We start from the raw sequence: 26,279 nt of genomic DNA on the forward strand, positions 1-26,279 counted from the left end.
ATGCTTTAACCACAAGGCTATCCCACCGGCCTGGTTACACTGTGCATATTTAGAGACTAAATTCGGTGAACGTGAGGAATCCAGCTAGTTGAGAAAATACTGGACGACGTTGATAATGTACCTTAATGCATTTTTAACAAAAATGTCAGCTATTCCCTTTAAGGTACGGAATTATCTCGTCATAAAACGACAACAGAAACAAATACAACAATCGAAATTCACACTGGTGGTTGACTATATCAAGTAGAAAGTATTTAACAGAACAACAGATATCTGACATTTGGAGTGGTTAATGTTTTACATACGTTTGTAAAGTTTATGTGACGATTTTGAAATTGCTATCCACGGCTGTTTATGGGCTGCAACGACGGGGTTGCGCCCCTTGAATATATTGCTCCGCTAGGTGAATGTTGTTATGGGTCAGAGGTTGCAACCATAGTTACGGACGCCATTATTTACACACAAGTAGGTTTATCGCAGATACGGCCATCTCGGCGACATTCAGGAGGATACCCGCATTTCACATAGTCGCCTTTCATTCTCAGAACTATGGCAGCGTCCTTCGAAACCCCCTTCACCTACACGGCGACAGGTGACCTGGGCTGTCAGCGAGATACCATGCTAAATAACGAGCTTCTGCTGAGGGTAAGTTTTACGTAGCAACCACACAGTGCCATGTTTGGCTTGTTGATTCGCTAATCGATCTTGCTATTTATGTTGAATGTATCGGAATAATGAATCCATTGTAACACGTTTTGGGAAAGGATACACAAACCTGCCTCCCATGATGTTGCGAAAATAAACTGTGCTGTTCACCTAACGGTTATAACTTATAGCCCCAAGGCATTAAAATTCTTGGGAATTGCTCCAAAGTCCCGTTTGACAAGGTTATAGTTCTACGGCTGTCTAAAGAACTCATAGATTAAATGTCGAAGTCAGTAATTAACTTCCAAAACAAAGTTTATTCGCATATCATCCACAGAAAAACCATCATAGTGAATGTGTAAAGCATCTTATTTTTATTAAAGGGTCCAGGGTACTGGTCCTAAACACAAGTCTACAGATAGTTCACTGTTCATATGAATAAACTCGTATTCCAGCCAAGCACAACTTGGTATAGTGCAAAGTCGTCTAGTTATATGCTGGACTAGTCTACAGACAGCTAGTCTTGGCGCTTGAAAACATGTATTTCTTTGGTTAGATACGTTTTTCTTGGTATATACCTAATTTCTTTTCATGCTATATTGTGGTAAACAGGTTCTAAAACTCACAGGGTCAAGTGTGTTATCATGGATCTAATAAGAATGACTCATTATACTATAACTATAATATTTTTGTTCATTATAATTAATAATAGGTAACTGAGGATGGGGAGTGTGTATGTCTTATTTGTATACATGTATATATATGATTAGTAACCAAAGTTTGCAGGTGGCTTTGTGTTCAGTAGATTTTTGGGTGATATCAAATGACCTGATGTTACAGAGAATGCTTGAATCAACAGAATTTTACTAGTGTCTGTCTTTGGACCAGCCCATGTATAGTCAAGATGTATATATGGACACAAAAACTCTTGAAGGACCGATGTTCTCTATGCTCATTTGATATTCTTGTGTGTGTATGATATTATTCAAAAGAAATGCTTCCAAATTTTAGAAACATGTCATGCTCCTATTGAATGAATTCTGTAATCTGTGATTTTTGGTTTGGGCTATATAATTGATTGTATTCATTACTAATGTAGAGATTATGAACAAATTTTTCCAGTCTGACAATACATCACATGAATTGTAGGAGTTTGTTTTAAAGAAATACTCTGAACAACCAATTTTTAATATATTTTTTTAAGCTAATGATTTATGTTTTCTTCCCAGGATCAGCTCGGCAGACCCAAGAGGCGTGGCTACCTCTCTGCTGATGGTTTCACCTTTGGCAGGCCTAATGAAAAACGTGACAACAGTGCTGGCGATGGTGAGACACAGGGATTCAGGGATCTTATATGTCCCTTTCTTCTAGTATAAGGACAAATAACTCATGCAAGAATTTCTGGACAAATAACTCATGCAAGAATTTCTGCAGTGTTGAACAAATGATGGGGCCTCCTCCTCCTAATCTATCTCCCAAAGAACTGTTTTCAGGTTAAGAATCCTAAATGTAAGGAGCAGAAAATAACAAATAAATATGAAATCAAGTTTGATAATTATGAAGATATGCTTGTTTGCTTTTTGTGTGCAGGTAGTGGATATCTTCACTTGATTTCTGCCCTTACAGGTAATGAAGTGACTATGTTTCTTGACATTCTAAAATGTAGCATGACCTGTTTCTATGGCAACAGCTCTGCGTGGATGGAGCGGCACCACCTCATCCTTGCCCTTCCACCACCAGGAGAAGAAGGCAGAGAGAGACTTCATGTCCTTGAACCGAGCTGCAGTACAGGCAGGGCTAGTCACAGCACCGGAGCACTACGAGTTCCGTGCTACTCATGATGTGAGAAGGCGTGCATCAGGAGAGGAGAAAAAGAGGACACGAGTCCGGCGAATTCCCCCAACCATGGTGTTCGGCATCTCTACAAGGTAGATGGGGTTTAATGACATCCAGAGGGTTTCTGTAACAAGGTGCCATCTCAACAGAGTTGTCTCTCTTAGTCATGCCAGGGCCCCTATTCTTGAAAGGATCCTAGCCCAAGGATATCCTAACTTTGATCCTAAGGTCAAGGATAGGTGTCTTACCTTATTCTCGAAAAGTATCCTAGCGCTAGGATATCCTAACTTATGACAAATACTAGGATAGGTTCTAACTTGTCCTAAGTCTATCTTAATGGAAGTCAACATAGTGTGGTTCTTGTTTGTTCACCAATTTTGACGTTGTCAAACAAAATAACTCGCCTAAATTACATATGAATTTTCAACAGCACACAGTTTTGATGTGATTCGAAGAGTTTTTTGAGTTTATATTGTCAATTTATCAGTAATGAATAGACACGCTTGTTGCGATGCACATATTCTTTAGATCTACAAAAGAGATTTGTTCAATTCTTACCTATTCTCGGCCTTTTTAATCACGACATTGCTCTTTTCAGTCACATTGCCATGAAATGTCAATGTCAAGGCCAACTTGATAGGGGAAGTAACTCCTGTTTATTTCCTAGGTGATTTTTTCAGTTTGTGAGATGATGCATAATGAGAGTTCAAATGATGATTTTCATAAAAAAACAAATATAATGAACATATTTTTGCACATATCTTTAATATCCTTATTGTTTTTTTGTCAGACTTTCAAACTCTGAAGTAACAAATGTTATCGCCTTGTCAAAAAATGAATTTTCAAAGACTTCAAAACTACTATATAATGTGATGAAAATATCGAATAATTTCTTCTAGATCTACTAAGTCCATCAAATGCTGAATTTGCTCATATTATGTGTTTTTTATTAAATGAATCATGGGTAATATTTAGGGGAATACCCAACTTAATGAGGGTTTTTCTATCTCACCTACTGAAGAGCTCGCTATCCTAGCTGGGATCGGTAGCTCAAGTTAGGACAGGGATAGGATCGTTTCGAGAATGGGTCTTATCCTAACGGTAGGATGTCCCAACTTCTGTCTTAACTACTTAGGATCTGTCTTAGCTGGGATATTTTCGAGAATAGGGGCCCAGGATCTTATGTTTGTGGGTTCAAATAAAACTAATGGAACCATACCCATACTTGTGCAGTGTCCAGTGTTATGCATGAAAACAAAGAAGTCCTTATCATGATCTTAACTGGAATGTTGAAAACTTAGTGGTTCCTATACACTGGAGGATCAAACCTATATAACTATTCCAGGAACCCGAGAGGTTGAACACTGCTAAACACTGCCCTCCAGTATTAACATATGTTTTATTTGGGATTACACTTTCTCAGTTAAGTACAGCTTCTAGTACTATTTTATCTACAAGGCATTGTTTACTCCAGTACTAAGCTGGTATAACTGAATTCTGATCTCAATGTAGTTAATCTAGCCTCTTTCTCTCTTCCTAATAATATGGTACAGTGGGGAAGCCTAGTAGTTAAAGCCTTTGCTCGTCATGCAGAAGACCCGGGTTCGATTCCCCACATGGGTACAATGTGTGGAGCCCATTTCTGGTGTCCTCTGGCGTGATATTGCTGGAATATTGATATAAGCGACGAAAATCCATACTCACTCACTTTCTGTCCTGACTGATGTGTGTCTTATTGTCATGTGAACTATATACTTAATACATCCTTAAATTGAACTCGCTACCCCATTTTATCCCCTTCAGACCATCAACACCTATCTTCGACCTGTTAGAGCACAAGTACCAGGATCGGTGGCAGCAACAGCGCCGACAGCAGGAGCTAGCCAAGAAGCAGGAGGACACTAAGGTGAGCTACAAGTGACCTGCTGTGGGGGAGATCCTGTGTGTGTGTCTTGATCTGTAGGGACATTGAATACAATACAGGTCCTGTGGCTTGGTGTATTTGTTGAGGTCCTCTGTGTGTGTGTGTCTTGACCTGTAGGACAGTGAACACACAATAGCCCTGTATTTCTCTTATTGTCGACCTGGTGTGACATAGGTCCTATGTGTATGCGTCTTGATCTGTGGGATATGCTACATCTCCATATTGCAACGTGGAACCCTAGCACCACAAAGAATCTTATGCATGTGTGTGTTCACCCGTGGGACAATAAATACACTACAGCCCCTATTGCCGGCCAGGTGTTGGGAGATCCTATGTGTATGTGTATCTTGTAGGACAGTGAATATGCTATTGCTGAAATAAATAAGCTTAAATCTTTTATTTGATGCAATTGTTTAAAACATTGTTTACACTTGTCAAGAGCACTGTCATTCTGACATATTATCAGTATTTCCACATCAACAATAAACCATTGGTTTTATCAGAGGAGAAGCCACACTGCCCCACCTTTACGTGTAAGTTTTCTTAAATCTATAGCTTACATCCCTCAGGCCAGAGTAGTACATGTTTTAGCTGTACATGGTTCTCTCTCTGCACATGTCATAGTTAGATCATATAAAATACCTTACAGTCTGCTATCAGTTATGCTTCAGTGCTTATCAAATATACATATTTCGAAACACACTTTGTTGCAAAGTTAACAATTGTACCATCAGCCTGAGTATGGTTACAGCCTGCTTTAAATAATGTAGCATTCTAGTCAGTAGTCCCTCACTGTAGACAATTGTGTATAGTGGTATAAAGCTTCCTTTGGTCACTACGAAACACAACTGTGGCCACTCTGTAGGACTGCCCAGACAAACTAGAAATACTTCTTTGCAGAGTAGCCAGATACATCTTACTTTTGAAAATGAATTATTGTGCACTTGAGTTGTCTCCCTTCCTTGTCACAATCATGTTATCCCCTTCCTCACTCAACCCTTCCTAGATATTGGTAACTCTCGCAGACAAATGTCTTTCTCTGTAAGGAGGACTCTTGTCTCACATAGATCTGATTTTCAGATGGGTCATTATCTTTGGCCATAACTTTCCCAGATTGCATCCAGGGTTTCATTGTCTTTGTGATCAAAAGACAAATGTCTGTAGAAATCATAAGAAGCAAACTTTTGGATATTATTCCCATGGCACCATAACTCCCTTATATAACTCTCAGAAATATACTGATGATGGGCTTATCAGCTGAATTATTTGTGTAGCAGCCATAACAACAGGTTGTTTTAGGTCTTATTTGCTTTGACTTAACAAATTCCATTGAAAGAATAAAATGATACTTAGTACATGAAACTGACATTTGCATGAATATGTTAGTCAGATGTGAGATGTCCGACTTGTCATCATTGTTTTATATTACTATTTCAGATAGTTTTAGGCATCACATTCTGCTTCATAGTGCTTGTTTTTTCTGTCAAAACCTGCTGAACCATATTTTTCCTAATTCATAACCATAGTTACACTAAAAATGAAAACATTCATGATACTTATATTAGTTTAGACTAACATGTTAACTTGTCATAGCTTATACCTGTAATCCTCAGTTATAACAATGTTAGATTTGTTAGAGACGACGAGACTAACATGTTAACTCGTCACAGCTTATACCTGTAATCCTCAGTTATAACAATGTTAGATTTGTTAGAGACGACGAGATTGTTAAAGGAAGTGAGTGTGTGCAGTTACTTGTTGTTTCTCTGTCGATGGTGCACCATCCTTAATGAGGTCGTGTTGACTCACTTGAATTGTGTCCCTACTTTAACAGTAAATTATGGACACTGTATAAGGACAGTCATTCATATAGATCCAGTAATACAGTAAAATATGGGTATAACTCAAAGTGACCTCTAATTTTATTTATAACTGTTCATTTATGTAGTTCATTGTACACATTTTGACCAAATACACAGCAAGTGGTTGGTCAGCAAGTGTCTGCCAGTTTGTAACAAGCATTCTGGGCCTACCGGTAGATTTTCGAAGCTCTCATAGGGCTAAGATAGTCGTAAGTTACGACTATCTTAGCTCTAAGCGAGGCTTCGAAAAGCTGTCAATATCATACACTTTTATGTAGACACTTGGACAGCTAGCAGATGATTAAATGAATCAAGTTAGGCCTCTTCACTCAGTGCATTAGGATAAATGTTGGGTCATTAAACAGCAACTCACTGACACTTACAGACATAAGCAAGTTACCTAAGACATAGTACGATTGATTTCTCAGTGTGGAAAATATCTGGCAGCTTATCAAACAGTAAGAATCTAATGTTCTAAAGTAAGGTAACATGTAATTTTGTTGTCGCTTCCATGAATCATACAATGAGTTTAGTTTGTGGTTTATGATGAAAGCTAATTATTCAGGTTTTGAAAGTATCATGCAATGGTTATGATAATGTTATACTAATTCCCTAAACTGTTCTGTCTGTAGAAACAACACTCCAGAGCAGTATACAGCACCAGAGCCTCCCTCCTGAAGACGTACCAGAACCCCGTGGACCCAGCCCCACTCTGGCAGATGCCCAGGTTCACCAGGAATGTAAGAACACATATCATGGGCTTTACATTATATTGAAGAATATTGTTAGCTGTAAGAATATGCTCCAGTGTCAATATGGAGAAGTACACTGCCCCCCTTCCCTGACACCAAGACTCCGATACTGACGTTTGTGTCCCCTCTCGGACAACAACCCACCACAGCACCCCATACAAGCCCCATTCTACAATATAATACCCGTCTAGCATACAGCACCCTATAAGGTGTGGATACAGGTTGTAGGAATACAATGGCAAATGTATTTAAAGTATGAAACTGCACGTACCATTTGTTAGGCAAAACTAGGTCACTGGTTTGACATGCGTCGAGTATTCAGTCCCCTGCATTTTTATACAGTGACTGCTTTGTGTGCTCATAAAATGTGTGATGGGATGGACCTCCCCTCAGGATCAATGTGTGTAGCCAGACTTGATGTTCTGTGTTCCAGGCTCGTCCCCATCTCCAGACATTCCGCTCTGCACGTGACCGAGGGGAAGCGTTCACTCACTTCGAACATGATGGAATTTCCAGGGAGGGAAACCTGGGACATGGTGTATACGAAACCGCCAAGTCCTAAAACGTCTATATTTTGTGATAGCATGGACCGAGTCAGTTACCTGTGATGTTTCATATTTGCCCATCAGTATTCTTTGTGGCGCCAGATATTACATGTCCATGGGATTGTTTGTTGAGTTCTGTGTACTATTTATTTTCATTATGTGTTTCAAGATGTGTCTGTGCTTTCACACTTAAGCATTGCTTGTATGTCAGTACATGAAGGATTTTATAAGAAGTTGTATAACATTTCCAGGTATATAAGTGTGGTTTAACTCAGTGGTATTTTACGGTATCTTCATCTGTTTTCATGGTGATACAAGGACATGTTGATGTTTCGTTTTCGATTCAACATGTCTGCAACTGTTATATTTTATGTCAGGGGTAGGTTTTCTAACAGATAAACAGTTTGGAAATGTATAACCTCTGACAGGTTTGAATGTTAATCTTGCACTTTCACAAAAAGACGCTGTTACACTTTACACTACAATACAGTTTCAATGAGACATTGTTAGAGTTACACAAAGATATTGAGGCATTGTTAGAGTTTCATGAAGAACATGTTTGTGTCTACCAAGGATTCCTTGTCTAGGTGGTCATCATCAGGTATTTGATATTTGCATCTACAGTATTTTTGGTAGAATATTTTCAGACACAGACACATTTCCAGGCCGATTGTGTGGCCGTCATCTGTACATACCTTCATCTGTACGTTCATTCATACACCACTCTGTCAGCAGCGGGTAAACTTTATCTGTCTCACATGGCCTCAAGTCTGCAGTGTCGCGGACAACGCTAGTCGTGAACAATAGCCATCCTGTTTATACACTTGTATAGGGGAAACACTCTTTAGGAATATAAATTAAGCTGGGTGTATCTGTATGATATGTTCCACCATACCTAATGTAACCATTGTGATCATTCTCTCATTTCCATACAAATACAACAAGTGAACCTTTCCCCAGTATCTGCAAAACTGTCGGGCATCCTCTGAGGTAGTGTTATCGTGAACTGTGATATTTTTAGAAATACTTTATTTTACATCAGTCTTTTGTCCAGACAGGCATGTTCCCGGCACTAAAATATTGACTTTTTTAAAGCTGTTTTACTGTGATTGGGCACAGGTGAACACTGTCTCATTTACTGGTTTTGATATACTTGTTAGTTGTATTCCAGGTAGTTGTGACTGCCGTGGTTATATACATAAGGCTGCTTTACAGATGTACAGAGAATATTTGTTGTAGTGAATCTAGAGCTGTTTATGAATAAATCTGTATATATTTCATCTTCATCCCTTGTTGGTTTTATATAGTATGACCAGAAATTATTGAGAATTTTAGGAATATGTTTAATTGGATTTCTAGTATAAACAACCTTGACCAGCTATCAAGTGCTTGGTTTCATTCAAGAGAGACAACTCTGTTAATCCTTTTTTCATTAGTTTGTGAAGAGTTATCCCCCTTTGTTTACTTGCTAGCAGACGACATTTTCCGTGATCCTCAGTATGGATGATTTAGAGAAGAGGAAGATGATTTTAGAGTATTATAACAAGGACAACAGATCAGCTAAAATGATTTCAAGTAGAACAGGCATCCCTTTGTCCACTGTTTATCGTGTTTTGAAAAATATTGCAAATGGATATGGCATTGAGCACCAGGGGAGGCGCAGGTAGGCCCAGAAAATTGACTGTCGGTGACAGGAGGCTGCTTGGTATTCTTGTTTCTAAAACAAACGAAGGAGTTAAGAAAACTTAAGGCTGAATATGATTGATAGAGGAACTGTGGCTGTCTGTAAGGAGACAATTAGAACTGAGCTGCATGCAATGGGTTGGCAGAAAAGTTTGAGGAATTCCATCACCGATCATGAAACCTGAACAAAAGGAGCGAAAGGTTGAACTGGTGCTTACAGCATAGAAATTTTAACTGGGACAATGTGATTTTCTCAGATGAAAGTTCTGTGTGGCTGTTTCCTAATACACAAAAATTCTGGACCAAACAAACTGAAAACCTTTGTATCAGCACCCAAAGTACAGTCCAAAATTTAATGTTTGGGGTGGGTTAGGGGCATATCTGTGTACTTGAAGGGAATAGGAACAGTAAGCGTAAACACTTATATTCTCGAGGGACATTTACTTCCATCTGCTCATGCATGGACAACGATTTTCCAAAACATCGTTCAAAACATCGCTCAAAGCATTCACATGCCTGGTTTCGGACCCAAAATATGACATTATTAGAATTGGCAAAGCTATAGCCCTACCTAAATCCAAATAGAAAATGTTTGGGGACTTATGAAGGAAAGTGTCAATAAGAAAAATCTGACAAATATTGCTGAAATGAAAGAAGAGGTGGTCCGATATTGGGACAGCATGGACCACGACTTTCTAACTTCTTTGATCAGTAGTATGTATGCCCCACCGCATTGAAGCCTGCATTGCTTCCCATGGTGACTTGACAAAATACTAACTGTTCACCTGTCTTTGAATTATGTTCTGCTAATATTCACATTTAATACGTGAGTAATGAGTGAAAAAATAAATAAAGAATACAATCTTAAATTCTCAATAATTTCTGGTTGTACTGTACATGCATTGTGTTTCATGATTTGTAGTTTAGAACCCGAGTGGATACAACACACTATAAAAGGTGTCAGATTAGTTCAGATTTTAGAACACTGATAATTTGTGACCAAAATGTCATACAGATGTTTTTCACAATTAATGCTGATATACTAGTGCATGATATACTGGTGCATCATGGGCGGATCCAGGAATTTTCAAGGTGTGTGTGTGTGCGTGCGTTCGTATGCGTGCCTGTTTTTTACTATCGATAAACTTTGTCATGGCAGAATTATGCACAATAATTGAACAGCCCAGGATGATTGAAGTATGGGTTCAAAACTTAATGCAATGCTGATATAAAGCTCATGTGCATGATATACTGGTCCAGATGAAGTGATTAAGCATGGTATTCTGAGACATATGATGAAGTGATTTGGTATTCAAGACATGTGATGAAGTGATTACATGGTATTCTGAGACATATGATGAAGTGATTACAAGGATAAGCATGGTGACATGTGATGAAGTGATTAAGCATGGTATTCTAAGACATGTGATGAAGTGATTAAGCATGGTATTCTAAGACATGTGATGAAGTGATTAAGCATGGTATTCTGAGACATATGATGAAGTGATTAAGCATGGTATTCTAAGACATGTGATGAAGTGATTAAGCAGTATTCTAAGACATATGATGAAGTGATTAAGTATGGTATTCTGAGACATGTGATGAAGTGATTAAGCATGGTATTCTGAGACATATGATGAAGTGATTAAGCAAGGTATTCTAAGACATGTGATGAAGTGATTAAGCATGGTATTCTAAGACATGTGATGAAGTGATTAAGCATGGTATTCTGAGACATATGATGAGGTCATTAAGCATGGTATACTGAGACATATGATGAAGTGATTAAGCAAGGTATTCTGAGACATATGATGAAGTCATTAAGCATGGTATTCTGAAACGTATTCTTACCTGAATAGTAATATCACGTACCCTTGACAAAAGCCAAAAATTCAACAAGGCCTTTGTCACATAAATAGAAAAGTTGCATCCTTGGCTAGTCAATATTTAGTGGTTGTTACCATGAGCACCGATCTAATCATCTTCGATATTATGACAAAACTATCAGCTTTGGCCTCATTTCACAAAAACATTATAGCAATGGATCAGGTTAGCTGGCAACAGCCAACAGTGATTCCTTGCCACATATACAAGTCATTGTGGACATCTAATCCCCATGTAGCTGTCCTAATGTACATGTTGCTGGAGATGTATTCAGCTCTGGCCGGCAAGCAGAAAGATGTTAGAAGATGGTATTTGTTGTTACCTTGTGTGGTGCTTGACATAAGGGAGATAACCAGTGAGTGAATGGGTTCACATTGTGCCCATGTTAGCAATATACCAGCAACCGGGTCTTTAACGTGCCCATGTAGGGAATCAAACCCGGGTCTTTAACGTGACGAGCGGACGCTTTAACCATTAGGCTACCCCAAGATAACCAGTGTCAGAGTCGGGTCATGTTTAACTATTGCACAGTATCCCAGCACTGAAAACCAGCATTAGTTGGGGCTGGTACAAGCAGCTTGATAATCTCAATAACCAACACTTTACATGACACATGATCAGGTCATTATTTAATATCACCCAGATATGAACTATAACATTAACTGTAATAGTTTATTCTGAAAATAGTTTATGTATATTATAGTATAAAACATGACAGTATAAGGACACACATATACATATATATTCTAAAATATATGACCTAATAAAAAGTCCTGTTACATGTATCATATTCAAAATCACATATTGTTCTGAAGTGAACACATACATAGCATACACAATACAGGCCTTTCGGCAGTGTGTACTGAACCTAGTTGTTCAATAGTCTGGTCATCTCTTAATCGGCTGTTAGTACTAACTAGCTATCAAGTTAGTGTTAATTAGCTAGTGAGTTGGGCGACCAAGTCTTCACACTGCGGAAACAGCTGAATCAGGATTTAGTGAGACGGGTGATCAAGTCTTCATGTTGTGGAAACTGTTTAATCATATCTGACCTTTTCCCTTCGATCCAGTCCTTGAACTCGAAACCTGAAGATAATGGAACAATGGCCGGATATGTAGAAGCAAACTGTGTATATATATATATATATATATAGAGAGAGAGAGAGAGAGAGAGAGAGAGAGAGAGAGAGAGAGAGAGAGAGAGAGAGAGAGAGAGAGAGAGAGAGAGAGAGAGAGAGAGAGAGAGAGAGAGAGAGAGAGAGAGAGAGAGAGAGAGAGATTATCTAGCTTGTAGAAGACATTATCTAGGGCCAGCAGAGATACGACATACCTGGTATGACAGCAGCACTGTACAAGACATACTCTCGGTCCACCAGCTCACAGGCATACCACGTCTCATGGGGAACAAGCACCTGGTAAGCACACTGTGGGTTCTTCAGTGCATCGCCAAGAAGCACATTACTGTGCTTGCCATTGTTGTCCAGGAAGTGCACCTTCAACAAACATGTCAGCAGGGTGTCAGCAGGGTGTCAGCTCAACGCTGACACCTGAAAATACTGGGCTTCATAAGGACTTGCTCAGAGGCTGATATTCTCTGTCCCGGCAATCCATTAAAAATGTCCCTCTTCATTTCAACATGATCTAAACATGTGCAGGTTTGATAACCTAGAGACCATATACCGGTATATGGTCTCTGGATAACCATACCAATATAGAAGCAGAGGCTTTAACGCTCAATTTATAATATCAAAATATGCTTAGAATTATTAAAAATAGCAACTGGATTGCATGCAGACAGCTGGATGCTGCTTTAACAAATTTCAAACACTTAATGTACAGATTCACTGAAACAATATTTCACATTCTGGCATGTCATATACGTAAATTGGAAAATACATATTTTATCATTAACACTAATTCAATGAATTTATATATAAGTATACCCTGACACTTTCTACACAAAGCGACGGTTCCATTTAAAAAGAAATCTTTCTAATTTATTTAACTTTCCTAAACTTCTGTAAACGATGTGAGTGAGCACAGCAGCTCACCTTGGCTGTGCCCCCTGCATGCCAGTAGAAGAACTCGTCCGACAGCGCCTGGTGCCAGGAGACGATGTTAGGGGCTTTCAGCATGTAGTAGATGCTGGTGCCGAGCATGTCATGACTGCAGATGATACCATTTGTACTGCACCAAATGCTACACCCACAATTAATTTACACAATAACTGACAACCATCACAATGACTGCACTTCTTCCTGACAACTATTCCACCCACAATTCTACAATTGCTGCTTCCTGACTCTTCTCCACCCACAATTTACACAATATACTGCTTCCTGACAATATCTCCACCCACAATTATGCTGCTTCCTGACAACTATCTCCACCCACACAAATATACTGCTTCCTGACAACTATCCACCCACAATTTACACAATATGCCCAACTATCTCCATTTACACAATATACTGCTTCCTGACAACTATCTCCACCCACAATTTACACAATATGCTGCTTCCTGACAACTATCTCCACCCACAATTTACACAATATACTGCTTCCTGACAACTATCTCCACCCACAATATACACAATATACTGCTTCCTGACAACTATCTCCACCCACAATTTACACAATATGCTGCTTCCTGACAACTATCTCCACCCACAATTTACATAATATACTGCTTCCTGACAACTATCTCCACCCACAATTTACACAATATTCTATTACAATATGCTGCTTCCTGACAACTATCTCCACCCACAATTTACACAATATGATGCTTCCTGACAACTATCTCCACCCACAATTTACACAATATACTGCTTCCTGACAACTATCTCCATCCACAATTTACACAAAATACTCCTCCTGACAACTATCTCTACCCACAATTTATCCAATATGTGTGGTGGTGGTGGTGTCGAACCCCCTGAACCCCCACCCTGGATCCGCCAGTGCTGACAACTATCTCCATCTATACTTTAATATAATCTATAACTTCAATGAACTTACGCTGTCTTCTCTGTGAAATTGACCATTCTTTCCCCTCTCCACATCTCCCGGAACGCTCCCCCCTCGGGATGCTGGATAAGACTTAACTGGTCAGTCAGCTGCTTGATCTCGGGGTCACTCATATTGAAACTGCTGACTTCAACAGAAAAAAGTGTTCTTATCAGTTGGTCCCCTTTATGTCAGGTAATAAACTCATTAGAATTGAACCAACCATGCAAACAATAATAACTTGTTGGGTTTTTTTAAATCTCATAGCCGACATGTTAATCCACAGTATCCAATTGCTTATAGCAGTGGCGGATCCAGAGATTTGAGAGGGGGGGTGGGAGAGGAGGAGAAATTCTACCCCTCCCCCGGAAAATGACTAAAGACCACATTGAAGTTAATGTTTTGCAATGGCGGAGCCAAGGTGGGGTTCAAGGGGTTCGAACCCCCTCCTTTGAAAATTTCTGGATCCGCCTATGTTATAAAGAATCGTTATTGAAAAAAACATAAAACAAACCTGAGACCTTTTCCGATTATTTGGGGTTATCTACCTGGGTGAATTGATTTTGTGTGACAAGGTCAGCAACACACTATGAAGTGACTGTCACCTGTGTTTCCACCACACTCACCTACTTATCTAGGTCATATCACGATGTATATGTCACCCATTATCGGGCGCTACAACCTACACATATAGGTCAGTGTATTATAACCACAACATGGACGATTTTCAGTAACATCTAGACTGTAGTTTACATATACGTGTGTGGCTGTTGGTAAACATGATTACAACTCATGCCATACATAAAACCCCGTTAAACCCTCGACAGTGAGGGTCTGCAACGTTTACCTGCACGTGTTGTCGGCGACGAGTCTGTGGATTGAATGAATCTGATTGGTCGCTTAAAATGGCTCAGCGAATCAGAGTGCTTGTTACTTGTCATGTATCTGTTGATGTTGGTTAGGATAACGGTGTTTGTATAGTGTTCACTGTCCAGTACGCTGCAATATAATGAGTGAGTGAGGGAGTGAGTTTGGTTTCACGCCGCTTTTAGCAATATACCAGCAATATCATGACGGGTTTGATCAAGACAGAATTTGAGAATCAGTGTGTGAAATATTCACAGGGTATGTTATTCAGGGCATTTTCAAATATGATTACGTTGCGTTATATAGCCTATATTGAAAATGCCCTGAAAATCATGGACCATACCATCCCACTGTCATTTTACACTCTGATTGACTGAGATGGTTTTACGTTGTTTTAGCAATATTCATTAATATCACGGTGGGGACACCAGAAATGGTAGATGGGCGCAAATCGAATCTGAAAACAAATTGCGTGAGGAGCGACCAACCACTAGGCTACCCCACCGCCCTCTCATTTTACACAAAACTGGTGAAAATACACGTAGAACAGTGTCAGTAGTACAAAGTTTAAAACGACGACGCCTCCGAAGTTATTTTTGCGAGCACTTCTTCTCTTTCGCTGTCATGTCTTTCATGATCATCCCTCCCGCCACCCGACAACCCTCTGTCATAACGTTTCCGAAACCGTATAAATTCACGATAATATAATGTTTCCAGAAGCATGGAACACTTTCCACTGAAAACCATTTTAAAACATTAAAACCAAATATTGAGAGAGAATATTGCTCATACCATTCTGGAAGTACACAAAATCACGTAAAACAAAATTGCTAAATATTTTGCAAACACTTTTCAAAACGTTACAACCAAATGTTTAAAAAAATGTTTCCAAAGCATATAGTCTAGGACCACACCAGTTCACGCAAATACAACATAAACAAAACAACATTTCCGGAACGCTATCTAGGATATCGGATGTTTCCGTCTCACAGTGATATTCTTTCAGAGCCAGAAATGGAATTTTCTTTGACCTCGAGGTGTTGGTGACTTCAACTTCCAATATAGTCTATTTTCTCTTCATGCAACATTCATTAACCTCAAGCTGTCTACTTTTGACAACTTTGGAGTATTCCTTCCGCGGACAGTTCAAAAGGCATCATTCGACTATTGGCATTCATTAACCCCTGTGTACTGTCTACATTTGACATCTTTGAAGTTAAGAACGTCGCTCCACTTCAGCTTGACTCCTGAGAGTTTCTAGTTCCTGCAAACGAAGTCATATGATACGACTCTCATTAGGCTAGACGCTTTTACCCATCAGAAAATGGGTACCCGGTTGCTAAAGTCATTGAAGGCCTAACGTTGTACCTTTCTTCTTAAGACAATATTGGTGTTTGGAAACGTTGATTATATATTTTGCGCGCCATTGGGAAAATCGATGTCCGATGCAATCCATATTTTGACTTGTACCATAATGTTTTGTTTCAGTTGATTTTGTTTCAGTTGCAGTGTTTGCCCTTAACCCTGAAATGCTGTGGGTCGGCCCTAAGGACCCAGTGCCATTAAAAGTTGTGGGTCGTGATCAGAAATGTGAAGGCCCTATATTTTAGCTACAACATAAGTAATTCCCAGCAAAAGAAATATGTGACAACTAAGCAACAGCTGCTGATCGAGATAAAAACTAGAAATTACTGAATATTGTCTGAAAAATAATACTCTAAGTTATTGGGGATGAAAAAGCTGTTGCCCATAAGGACCTGCAGAAGACAAAAGCTGTGGGTCCGAGTGGTTTTAGTCGGCTTCGACCGCCGCCATATATGTGGACTATTGCTGAGTGCGGCGTTAAACAAAGAAATAAACACTCTGGATCCGCCTATGAAAATGTGACATTTTGCCCCTTTAAGGGACCGTTCATAATTTATGGCGGGTGGGGGGTTTGTGATGATTTCAAGGCGGGTCACCCATTTTGCTACTGAGTCGGAGCGTTAGCGCAGGCGCAACAGACCCAGGGAACCAGGCTGCCCATTTTGTTCCGGAGGTGGGGGGTGGGTGGGTGTGTCATCAATTTTGTACACGTATGCTTTAAAAGCAATATGGAAAGGGGGAATTATGCTTTGAAAACTTTGTAAAGGGGAGAGGGTCATTGACTTGGTACATGACATGCAGGGTGGTGTCACTTACCTTGTACATACATTTTACGGGGGGTCATTCACATTGTACATGCTTCTCCATAAAAGTCATCATTACACCCCCCTAGCCATGAATTATGAACGGCCCCTAAGAACAGTCAGAGTTGAGTGCCATATAGATCATCCATATAGAAGTCCTGCATGTCTGTCTGCCCACAGGGGCGTGTCACGCTTAGAAACAGCGTTAGAAAGACATATAGGTATATAGACCCTACCCAAGTATTATATAAAAGGATCCTTTTATATAATACTAGGGTAGGGTCTATATACCTATTTGTCTTTCTTACGCTGTTTCTAAACGCGTGACACGCCCCTGTGTCTGCCACTATATGAACTTCAGTGCAATTTCTACTTATATTCTGAGACTAGTCCATTTCTGGTGTCCCCACGGTGATATTGCTAAAAATGGCATAAAACCACTCCACTAACCCTGAAGCTGGTTGAAAAGAAAGACATACATTCAGATCTGATCAATAGCATTTTATTGTGGTGGTCATGAACAATTTACAGGAGAGACAGAAAGAAACACATCATCCAATCATTTCCCTCATCTCCAGCAGCCTGGCGCTCAGAACCAAACACAACATTCTCACCCTAGATACGGTAACCAGGGATGACAGAAGAATAAACAGCCTACAGCTGCACAGAGACAGATCAGTGTAGCATGTTGTGGAACATTGTATGTACATATGTAGAAGACAGGTGATATTTGAGACACCATCACTGAGATTCTGCCTGACAGAACAACACTATACAATAGGTATTTAGCAACAGAGTGGGTTAATGTTTTTCTTACAACAGATTTCATATGATATCTCAAGAAGTCATTTAGAAGAGTATGTGAGAAAGGCAAGGGAGTTAACTGACTATACTGGTTGAGTGGAGACTGGACGTTTACACTCAGTTATCTCCCTTGCCTTGAGATGATGTGCAACAGATGAATGTATTTCACAGGCACATGACCCACTAAGTTAATAGAATAGATTTAGGAAGAACTATTTGTTGTAAACATCCTCAGACATGTCATCCCAAATATTCAACCTGGACCAGTTAATATGTGTCAATCAGTTAAATATGTGGTGGTCTGCAGTATCCCTTACATGTAAACTAACTACACCAGGAAATAACTTATGTTATGAAAATACACTCTGTGATTATAGCAACTAGGATTATGGCATATCTTCATAAATACATATTACATAACAAAACCATGTACTTATATACTATTCATACTCAACTCCTCCATATTGCATCAGTAACACCTCTGGGCCATCTCAAAGGTCAAGACAAATATTTTAATTTTTCTCTCATTAAGTATATTGCAATATATTAAAATACATTGTGTACCCCTATATTTGAGATGCCCCCCACAGTTGCCAGGAGCTGCTACAGGTGCCTATCATGTGGTATCTCCAGAGTTCTGCTACACGTTGGCTATCACAGCGTCCGCAGGTTCAACTAAGGTATGTACAATAACATAAACACAGGTCCATACATCCTGCTGTGAAGATCCGAGTCTGTGAGGTTGTGATGATGCAGTACATTGTGATACACTGTGCCATGATGAGAGTATGGTGTATTTGATTGTATCAGGTCGTATTGGGACACAGACATTACCAATAAATACAATAGAGATATAACATGTCACAAAAATGTAATGTAAGATATTATCTTCTCAACCACTGTTAGGTCAAATGATTTGAACTGACTGAATACTGTAAACATACTTTTTCGCTTGGTGCAAATTTCGCGGAATTGACAGTTTAGACTACATTGCGCGGTCAATTATTCGAGCAATCAGTAATTGCTGGAACTGCCAGCTGTCTCTTAGGCCGCCACTAATAGCAATGAAAACAACCAGAGTGGCTTAACCTGTGTAGACCGTCACTCACTCCATGGAATAATTAATGAAGCAAGTGTTGAGACTTATGTGTCGTGTATCCCTACAGCCTTATCCACGACCATGTACATACAACAGTCATGTATCCCTACAGCCTTATCCACGACCATGTACATACAACAGTCGTGCATCCCTACAGCCTTATCCACGACCATGTACATACAACAGTCGTGCATCCCTACAGCCTTATCCACGACCATGTACATACAACAGTCGTGTATCCCTACAGCCTTATCCACGACCATGTACATACAACAGTCGTATCCCTACAGCCTTATCCACGACCATGTACATACAACAGTCGTGCATCCCTACAGCCTTATCCACGACCATGTACATACAACAGTCGTGTATCCCTACAGCCTTATCCACGACCATGTACATACAACAGAAAATGATGAACAAAATACATGCTCATGGACTCATTGCTAAAACAGGAAGCATGACACATTATGAGGCTTGGATGATGATGATGATGATGATGATATGATAATAAACACATCTATCTACTCACACCATGCAACTGCTTTCCCAGAACCAGCAATAGCGGTAGTTATTGTAAAGAACCATCTCTATACCAAGCCACTGTTTCCATAGAAACAGATCTATCACATACATTCTTCAGCAGTTAATATTCAGTAGCTTGCGGCAAAATGACCTCAAATACAATAAATCCTATAAAAATATGGCAGGTTCTAGCGTTGTCTTGAGTGTATACTGTAATACTTTCTGCTGGAAGACGAACAGTGGAAGAAGTGATTCAGCTTTATAGTTTAAGTGTGGGAGGTCTGTACTATCAACATTTAGCATTTATGTTACCTGTTGTATACAGTTGAAGACACAGCACCATAACATGTCTGTTTGTGGTCTCTGATCACACTAATATGTGTGGGATGCTATATCTTTCCACTTCTCCACCTGGCACGTATTTCAGGCACACTCCATAATACATATATCAGGGATGACTGTATCAAAAAGCTAGCGGAAATTGTTGGGAAGACCAAGATTCCTCTGAACTAAATACACCCATAGCCCCTGATCATTCATTAACACGATGGCAAGTAGTTCCTCGGTCTATACAGGGGAGATAACTCCACATATGAACAATACATGGTCAAGTAGACTTGAAGCTCATTAAATATATGTTCAATATGTGTTTGACAGCTCTTGTGAAGCGTAACCCTTAAAATATCTGACTGCCTTTAGGAATGAATTGATAATTTCTACAAAAACTACACTGAAAGAAACAATTTTGTACTGCCAGAAAACTGTTATCATCCGTTGTACGAAAGCGAAATGAGGAAAACACTGCATCCATTGTTAGTGTGTTAGTTGGCTGGGTGAAGATCGATGCTCCATAACATCTTGTTGATGACAGTAACACTATTTCCCACTATCTGTAACACTATTCCCAACTATCTGTAACACTATTCCCCACTATTTGTAACACTATGCCCCACTGTACGTAGTAACAGACTGGAGCATTATAACAACCCTGGGAATAGTGGTCTTAGTGTTTCACAGTATCTCGGTCCCCGAAGACACCCCCAGTACACACGACCAAGATGACATAAAACAGGCTGAAGCATCAGTTTACGATAAGTGAGATTTAAAAATGTGTTGGGAACAATGTATTAAAATGCTGTCAAAATGGTTACGATGAAGAAGAGTTAAAAAACACTGAGGTTTTGAAACGACTGGAAAGACAAAATCAAAATTAATTCACATTTGCTTTTTGGTCCCTTGATAATAACAACTTGAGCAACAGCTCCTTACAGTGTCAGCAATATTTACAACAGATGACATCTGCTCACTCTGCCAACACAGGAACACCCTGTCAACAACACGAGTTTGACCTCTACAACAGTCACACCATCACGGACATCAACGACACGGTCTCAATTAAATCAATAAAAATGCAGTTGCTCAACAAACTCTGCACCTAATGAGAGGTTCATTTCATATCAATATTTCAACATGACAGATGTTTCAAATTAATCATCAACATGAAATGCAAACATGAACTTGATATGCTCACATATACCAATTAATGGAAGATTTTGTGATGGATGACCTTTGTATAATCTGTAGTGGAAACTATCCACAGATAATGCTGGAAACTAACTATGAGAATCCAAGAAGCTGACACATCAACCAGATGCTCCAACTCAACAGATGAATGACAAATCTTCAGCAGACTTGTTCCTTGTATATACAGCAGCCATTGTTGATTGGGTCATGTGATCAGCTCCCTGGTTGCCAGGTTTTAATATGATGGAAACAAGTCCAGTAATGCTTGTGATGAACTATATATCATGAAGACACACATCCCCAGGCTGACATCATCTTGAGTTGGGTGTTTGTCAGATTTGAATGACGTCATTGTGGGTCTGTGTTTAAATGACGCCATTATGGGTGTGAGGTTTGTGTGATGACCTAGCGGGTTGGGGTCGAGTACACAGGTTCCAGGACTGGCATCATCTTTTAGTGGTGGGTATCTTGAAACCGGACTCTCTTGCCGACTTCTCCATGTTGGAACCTGCTTTGTGCAGCACCTTGTACGTATGGGACACTGCAATACAACAAGGAGAATGTCATCAACATCAAACAATGGAAACATTACAGCATGAATCTCTACTACCAGCAGAGAGTCTGAAGATATCAGCTATTATGAAAGAAATCTCCAACAAGAAAAAATTGTGTCCAGTGACACGGATGCCCCCGCTGCTGTAGGAAGAGTTCCCTACACTGAGTGTGCTCTGGTGATTAATTTCTACAAAATAAATATCATGGTTGATTATAACATAAATATATCCCAAGTGTCCAATGTAAATACTTATTTGTAAATGTATGTCACAATGAACTTACTTACAATGTGTTGAGGGGTTAGATAACACAACCTATTATCATATAAAGATCAATAATTGAACAAAATTCACGAACAAGTTCAATAAACATCTATGCAACTATGAGATGCACACCTTTCGAGTCCCAATGAAACACACGTATAAGCTTAATCAATTCTGTTGTGCAGTTTTTGTGGAGAAGTGGATAGACTTAATCCCCTATTTCACTATCATCAGAGAGAAATTCAACAAATTTTATAAGTTCACATGTCTCTAAACATACAAAAAAATATAAAATACAAAATCAAAATGAGTTGCACACCATTAGAGTCCCAAGAAAGCCCATGTATAAGTTCATTGAATTCCACAGAGCATTTTTTGTGGAGAAGTGGATAGAGTACAGTCCCTGTTTTTTACGTACGGACCCCAGCCATATATGGTGGGGCATAAAAATATTCCTGCCTGACAATAGCTGCATACCTTAAGCATTACACTACATACAAGCCTGATATAGATGGTGGAGGTGTTTACAGCAAGATTGTCAGGGTTTCTGCTATATGCACAAACCCTGACAATCTTGCTGTAAACATTGATTGAAATCTCAAACAGTAACCCCCAAATGAAACAGTATTCTGAGCTGGATGAAAAGACAATAACATCTATAGTTCCTCCCAATTATATACACTGAGCCATCTATGCATACTACTAACACTATCGCGATATACAACCAAATACGCAGAAACAGCCTGGTTCTAGTGGGGGAAACAAGCCAGTGCTCAATGCTTCCTTGACATCTGTATTACCTTTTTAAACGATTGTAGGAAAAAAAGGTGATAGAGAGCAACAAGGGAGGCAAGAAGCTTTGCTGGAATGGGTACACGTACACCAGAAACTGTACAAGAAAGAACAAGGTCTGGTGGAAGTCTTAACTGCTGTCAACTGATTCTTTTTTTCCTGTTTCCTTTATTCCTAGCAAAACTTGATTCTTTTTGTCCGATTCTTTTTTTCCTGATGCTTTTTTCCGATTACCTTTCAAACATGTGCTGTGTCCTTGTTTCAACCTGGTCTATACTTCTTTGACATGAATCAATAGCACGGTTCAAGCACATCTGTACATGTGGGCTCAGTGATTCCCACAGACATTATTACCCTGCAGTGTGACCTACACACTCATTGGTGATCAAGACACATAACATAAAATTTTTTACAACGACCTACAATTTGAATAAGAAACTTATAAGCAGATCATAGGACAAAAAACAGAATGAAAATGGTTAGTACTGTAGAAGCTCTGCCACCAAAACACTGGAGAAGATTATCACACATTTATTGATATCAGCAACCTGTAAGAGAAGGGCACCAAAATCTCTGAATATATACCACAGAGGAGAGGAATATGATATAAAACACATCTAGAAACTGTAAACACACAGACACACAGCTGCAAGAGTTTATGTTGCCTGTACCTGTCTCCCAGCTTCTCACAACACAGAGTACATCACACACAACTACTGTCACGTGGGCTGTGAGCAATCTGCATGTAACTCCAATATATCACACCTCCATTCTACTGTGACACATACCCTGGACCCACTCACTGCTTCAGTCAGCTCCATTACATGCTGCTAACAGCTTCCTTTTTAAGTTACTGTCATGGGTCAGACACCCATGTGTTAGGTTACAGATGGAAGAGATGGAGATCGTGATGGAACGAAGCTAAAGCGGATTCTAGGTGTTTCTCATCACAGAATGGACATGACGTACATTGGAGTATACAGAGCAAAGTTTCAGATGGCGTCTATAATGTACACTGACCATTAACAGTCTAGTTATAAGGGACCGTTCATAATTTATGGCTGGTGTGTTTGTGTGTGTGTGTGGATTGTTATGGAGAAGCATGTACAATGTGATTGACACCCACCTAAAATTTATGTACAAAATAAGTGACTTCTGCATGTCATGAACAAAATCAATGACACCCCACCCCTTCCCATAATTTCTAAGCATAATTTTAAAATATAATTATGTACAAAATTGCTGACCACCCTAGTATGTGTGTGTACAAATAAATGGGTGACCACCAAACCAAAATGGGTAAACACCCCCAATCATAGTCACAACCAACCAACCAACACCCCAAAAAACCCCCCCACAAAAAAAAAATAAATAAATAAATAAATAAAAAAAAATAAAAAAAAAAATTATGAAAAATAATTAAAAATAATGAAAAATAATAAAATATAATAAATAAATAAATATTATGAACGGTTCCTAATTGAGATAGTTTATTGAGGTATTATAGGTAACTTCACATGTGACAGCAGCTCTGATGTGTCAGGTAGGATAAATGAATACACAACACACAAGACAGACTGATGGACAACCTGACAGACTGACAGACACAGGACACAGACAAGGTTTGCACCTAGAGGTCCTCCACCCACCGGTGTTTGTCCAGAAGGGACTGATCTGTGGAACACATGCATGTACACATTACTACACTACCTGTTGCATGCAGTCTTGTAGTGGTGGTCCAATTAATTGAAATAATCGAAGATTGGTCGCAATGACTAAATGACCAAGCAATCGATCATATTTTCTAATAATCGAACACAAACAATTTTGGAACACTTGTTTGCATTAACAATATTTTTCACAAGGTTGGTTTTGTCTGTTACTTTTCATAAGCACGGGCTTGTCATGTTTGAATTTATCTTAAGGACTCCAGGAAATGAATTTGTAAATGCATTTTGTGCAATTTGCAAGTAAAACCTGAAAGAAATACATGTTTTTTCTATATTTTTTTTACGCATTAACAAACATAACCAGGACAATTTGACAAATGATGCTAACTAAATATTTTCGATGATTGATAGATTGTAATGAACCAATCATCAAATGTGAGATTTTAAACCAATTCCCAACACGACAGTCTTGTATAAACCCATGCAAGTCAGATGGACGGTCTGTACAGATATCGTGATGTCATATCATTACATGTAAATTGTAACATACAGACTGATCTGTGAAACACATGCATTTACACATTACTACACTTTCCTAGATGCTTCGCTAAAAGATCAAAGGTGCCAACAGTACTTTATCAGTACATTTACTGCATTATGTCACACCGTATTGACGTCACTTCGCTATTCTAGTCTGCCGCCTCACTTGTTCTACTGCTCTCCCTCTCTATCTACTCACATTGTTTGTACATCACTTGTTCTACGTTCTCCCTCTGTCTGTCTACTCACATTGTTTATATAGCACTTGTTCTACATTCTCCCTCTGCCTGTCTACCCATATTGTCTATACAGCACTTGTTCTACTTTCTCCCTCTCCCTGTCTACTCACATTGTTTGTACCTCACTTGTGTCTACCCACATTGTCTATACGCACTTGTTCTCCTCCTCTGCCTGTCTACCCACATTGTCTATACAGCACTTGTTCTACGTTCTCCCTCTGCCTGTCTACTCACATTGTTTGTACAGCACTTGTTCTACGTTCTCCCTCTGCCTGTCTACCCACATTGTCTATACAGCACTTGTTCTACATTCTCCCTCTGCCTGTCTACCCACATTGTCTATACAGCACTTGTTCTACTTCTCCCTCTGCCTATCTACTCACATTATTTATACAGCACTTGTTCTACATTCTCTCTGCCTGTATCTACTCACATTGTTTGTACAGCACTTGTTCTGTTCTCCCTATCTACTCACATTTTTATACAGCACTTGTTCTACGTTTATCCTATCTACTCACATTGTTTGTACAGCACTTGTTCTACGTTCTCCCTCTGCTTGTTGGTGGCCTGGAGTCTGTGGTCAGCCTCGCGGACCTGATGTTTCAGAAGGTCGTACTTGGAGCGCAGGTGGACCAGGTTACGCTTCAGGTCCTCGTTCTAGGGGAGAAAGTATCCAGTGAAACATGCAATGTAAGATTAAAGTGGGGTTCACAAAACTAGCGTCACTAATCAAAGAAGAGCCATGACTTGGATAAGCTGAGCACTGAACCAATAGGCTGCTCCATCACCCTTAGACTCTGGTTCATAGCTCCTGTTATATGGAATCTTCTGTTCATACATTATGAGATGCACACAGATCACCAGATGACCTTGTAGTCAAGGGCTATACCTAAATACTTGCTAGTGAAATTGATCATGTCGGTACTACCCATATTTGAGGTGGAACAGGAAGGATACATACTTCAAGTACACTGCTGATGCTGTATCTCACCTCAGAGGCCATCTTTGGGTCGAAGAATTCACCTAGCTCGTTGATGGGTGGCAGCTGCGAGACCCAGAACGCGGACACCAGTCTCTGCTCCTGCTCCAGGCA

At 39.5% G+C, this 26,279-nt stretch overlaps 2 protein-coding genes and 2 long non-coding RNA genes across 6 annotated transcripts; 1 reads left to right on the top strand and 3 right to left on the bottom strand.

Moving 5' to 3' along the window:
* Window positions 1-418: 418 nt before the first annotated feature.
* Window positions 419-8,850, top strand: LOC124267396 (cilia- and flagella-associated protein 77-like). 2 transcript variants are annotated; one of them, XM_046702305.1, is made up of 7 exons: window positions 419-645; window positions 1,875-1,971; window positions 2,336-2,573; window positions 4,285-4,387; window positions 4,909-4,938; window positions 6,900-7,007; window positions 7,453-8,850. In XM_046702305.1, the coding sequence occupies exons 1-7, from the start codon at window positions 550-552 to the stop codon at window positions 7,579-7,581; spliced, it is 801 nt and encodes a 266-aa protein (XP_046558261.1). In that variant the 5' UTR covers window positions 419-549; the 3' UTR covers window positions 7,582-8,850. The 2 variants fall into 2 exon arrangements, with proteins under 2 accessions (XP_046558261.1, XP_046558262.1); XM_046702306.1 differs by lacking the exon at window positions 4,909-4,938 and having other exon boundaries at window positions 420-645.
* A 2,934-nt stretch (window positions 8,851-11,784) lies between these two features.
* Window positions 11,785-13,291, bottom strand: LOC124267397. The gene is made up of 3 exons (XM_046702307.1): window positions 13,183-13,291; window positions 12,462-12,624; window positions 11,785-12,217 (listed from the first exon to the last, which is right to left on the bottom strand). Exons 1-3 carry the CDS (start codon window positions 13,288-13,290, stop codon window positions 12,120-12,122), a joined length of 369 nt encoding a protein of 122 aa, XP_046558263.1. The 5' UTR covers window position 13,291; the 3' UTR covers window positions 11,785-12,119.
* An 866-nt stretch (window positions 13,292-14,157) lies between these two features.
* On the bottom strand, window positions 14,158-15,655 carry LOC124267398. The gene is made up of 3 exons (XR_006896020.1): window positions 15,570-15,655; window positions 14,988-15,139; window positions 14,158-14,288 (listed from the first exon to the last, which is right to left on the bottom strand). It is a non-coding gene; the product is annotated as an uncharacterized LOC124267398 (long non-coding RNA).
* Window positions 15,656-17,661: 2,006 nt separating this feature from the next.
* On the bottom strand, window positions 17,662-25,839 carry LOC124267401. Of its 2 annotated transcripts, none has more exons than XR_006896021.1 (2): window positions 25,705-25,839; window positions 17,662-21,668 (listed from the first exon to the last, which is right to left on the bottom strand). It is a non-coding gene; the product is annotated as an uncharacterized LOC124267401 (long non-coding RNA). The 2 variants fall into 2 exon arrangements; XR_006896022.1 differs by having other exon boundaries at window positions 25,421-25,839.
* Between the last annotated feature and the right edge of the window lie 440 nt (window positions 25,840-26,279).

This window comes from Haliotis rubra, unplaced genomic scaffold, assembly GCF_003918875.1.
Source record: "Haliotis rubra isolate DU_JTF1 unplaced genomic scaffold, ASM391887v1 Scf131, whole genome shotgun sequence".
Classification (NCBI taxonomy): Eukaryota; Metazoa; Mollusca; class Gastropoda; order Lepetellida; family Haliotidae; genus Haliotis; species Haliotis rubra.

Excerpts from the sequence above, each read along its gene's own strand:
- LOC124267396 (XM_046702305.1), top strand. The coding sequence starts at position 550 with ATGGCAGCGTCCTTCGAAACCCCCTTCACCTACACGGCGACAGGTGAC. Across the intron at positions 646-1,874 it reads ATAACGAGCTTCTGCTGAGG|GATCAGCTCGGCAGACCCAA; the intron begins GTAAGTTTTACG and ends TTTTCTTCCCAG. Across the intron at positions 7,008-7,452 it reads TGCCCAGGTTCACCAGGAAT|GCTCGTCCCCATCTCCAGAC; the intron begins GTAAGAACACAT and ends TCTGTGTTCCAG.
- LOC124267397 (XM_046702307.1), bottom strand. The coding sequence starts at position 13,290 with ATGCTCGGCACCAGCATCTACTACATGCTGAAAGCCCCTAACATCGTC. Across the intron at positions 12,625-13,182 it reads ATGCAGGGGGCACAGCCAAG|GTGCACTTCCTGGACAACAA; the intron begins GTGAGCTGCTGT and ends TGTTTGTTGAAG. Across the intron at positions 12,218-12,461 it reads CAGTGCTGCTGTCATACCAG|GTTTCGAGTTCAAGGACTGG; the intron begins GTATGTCGTATC and ends CATTATCTTCAG.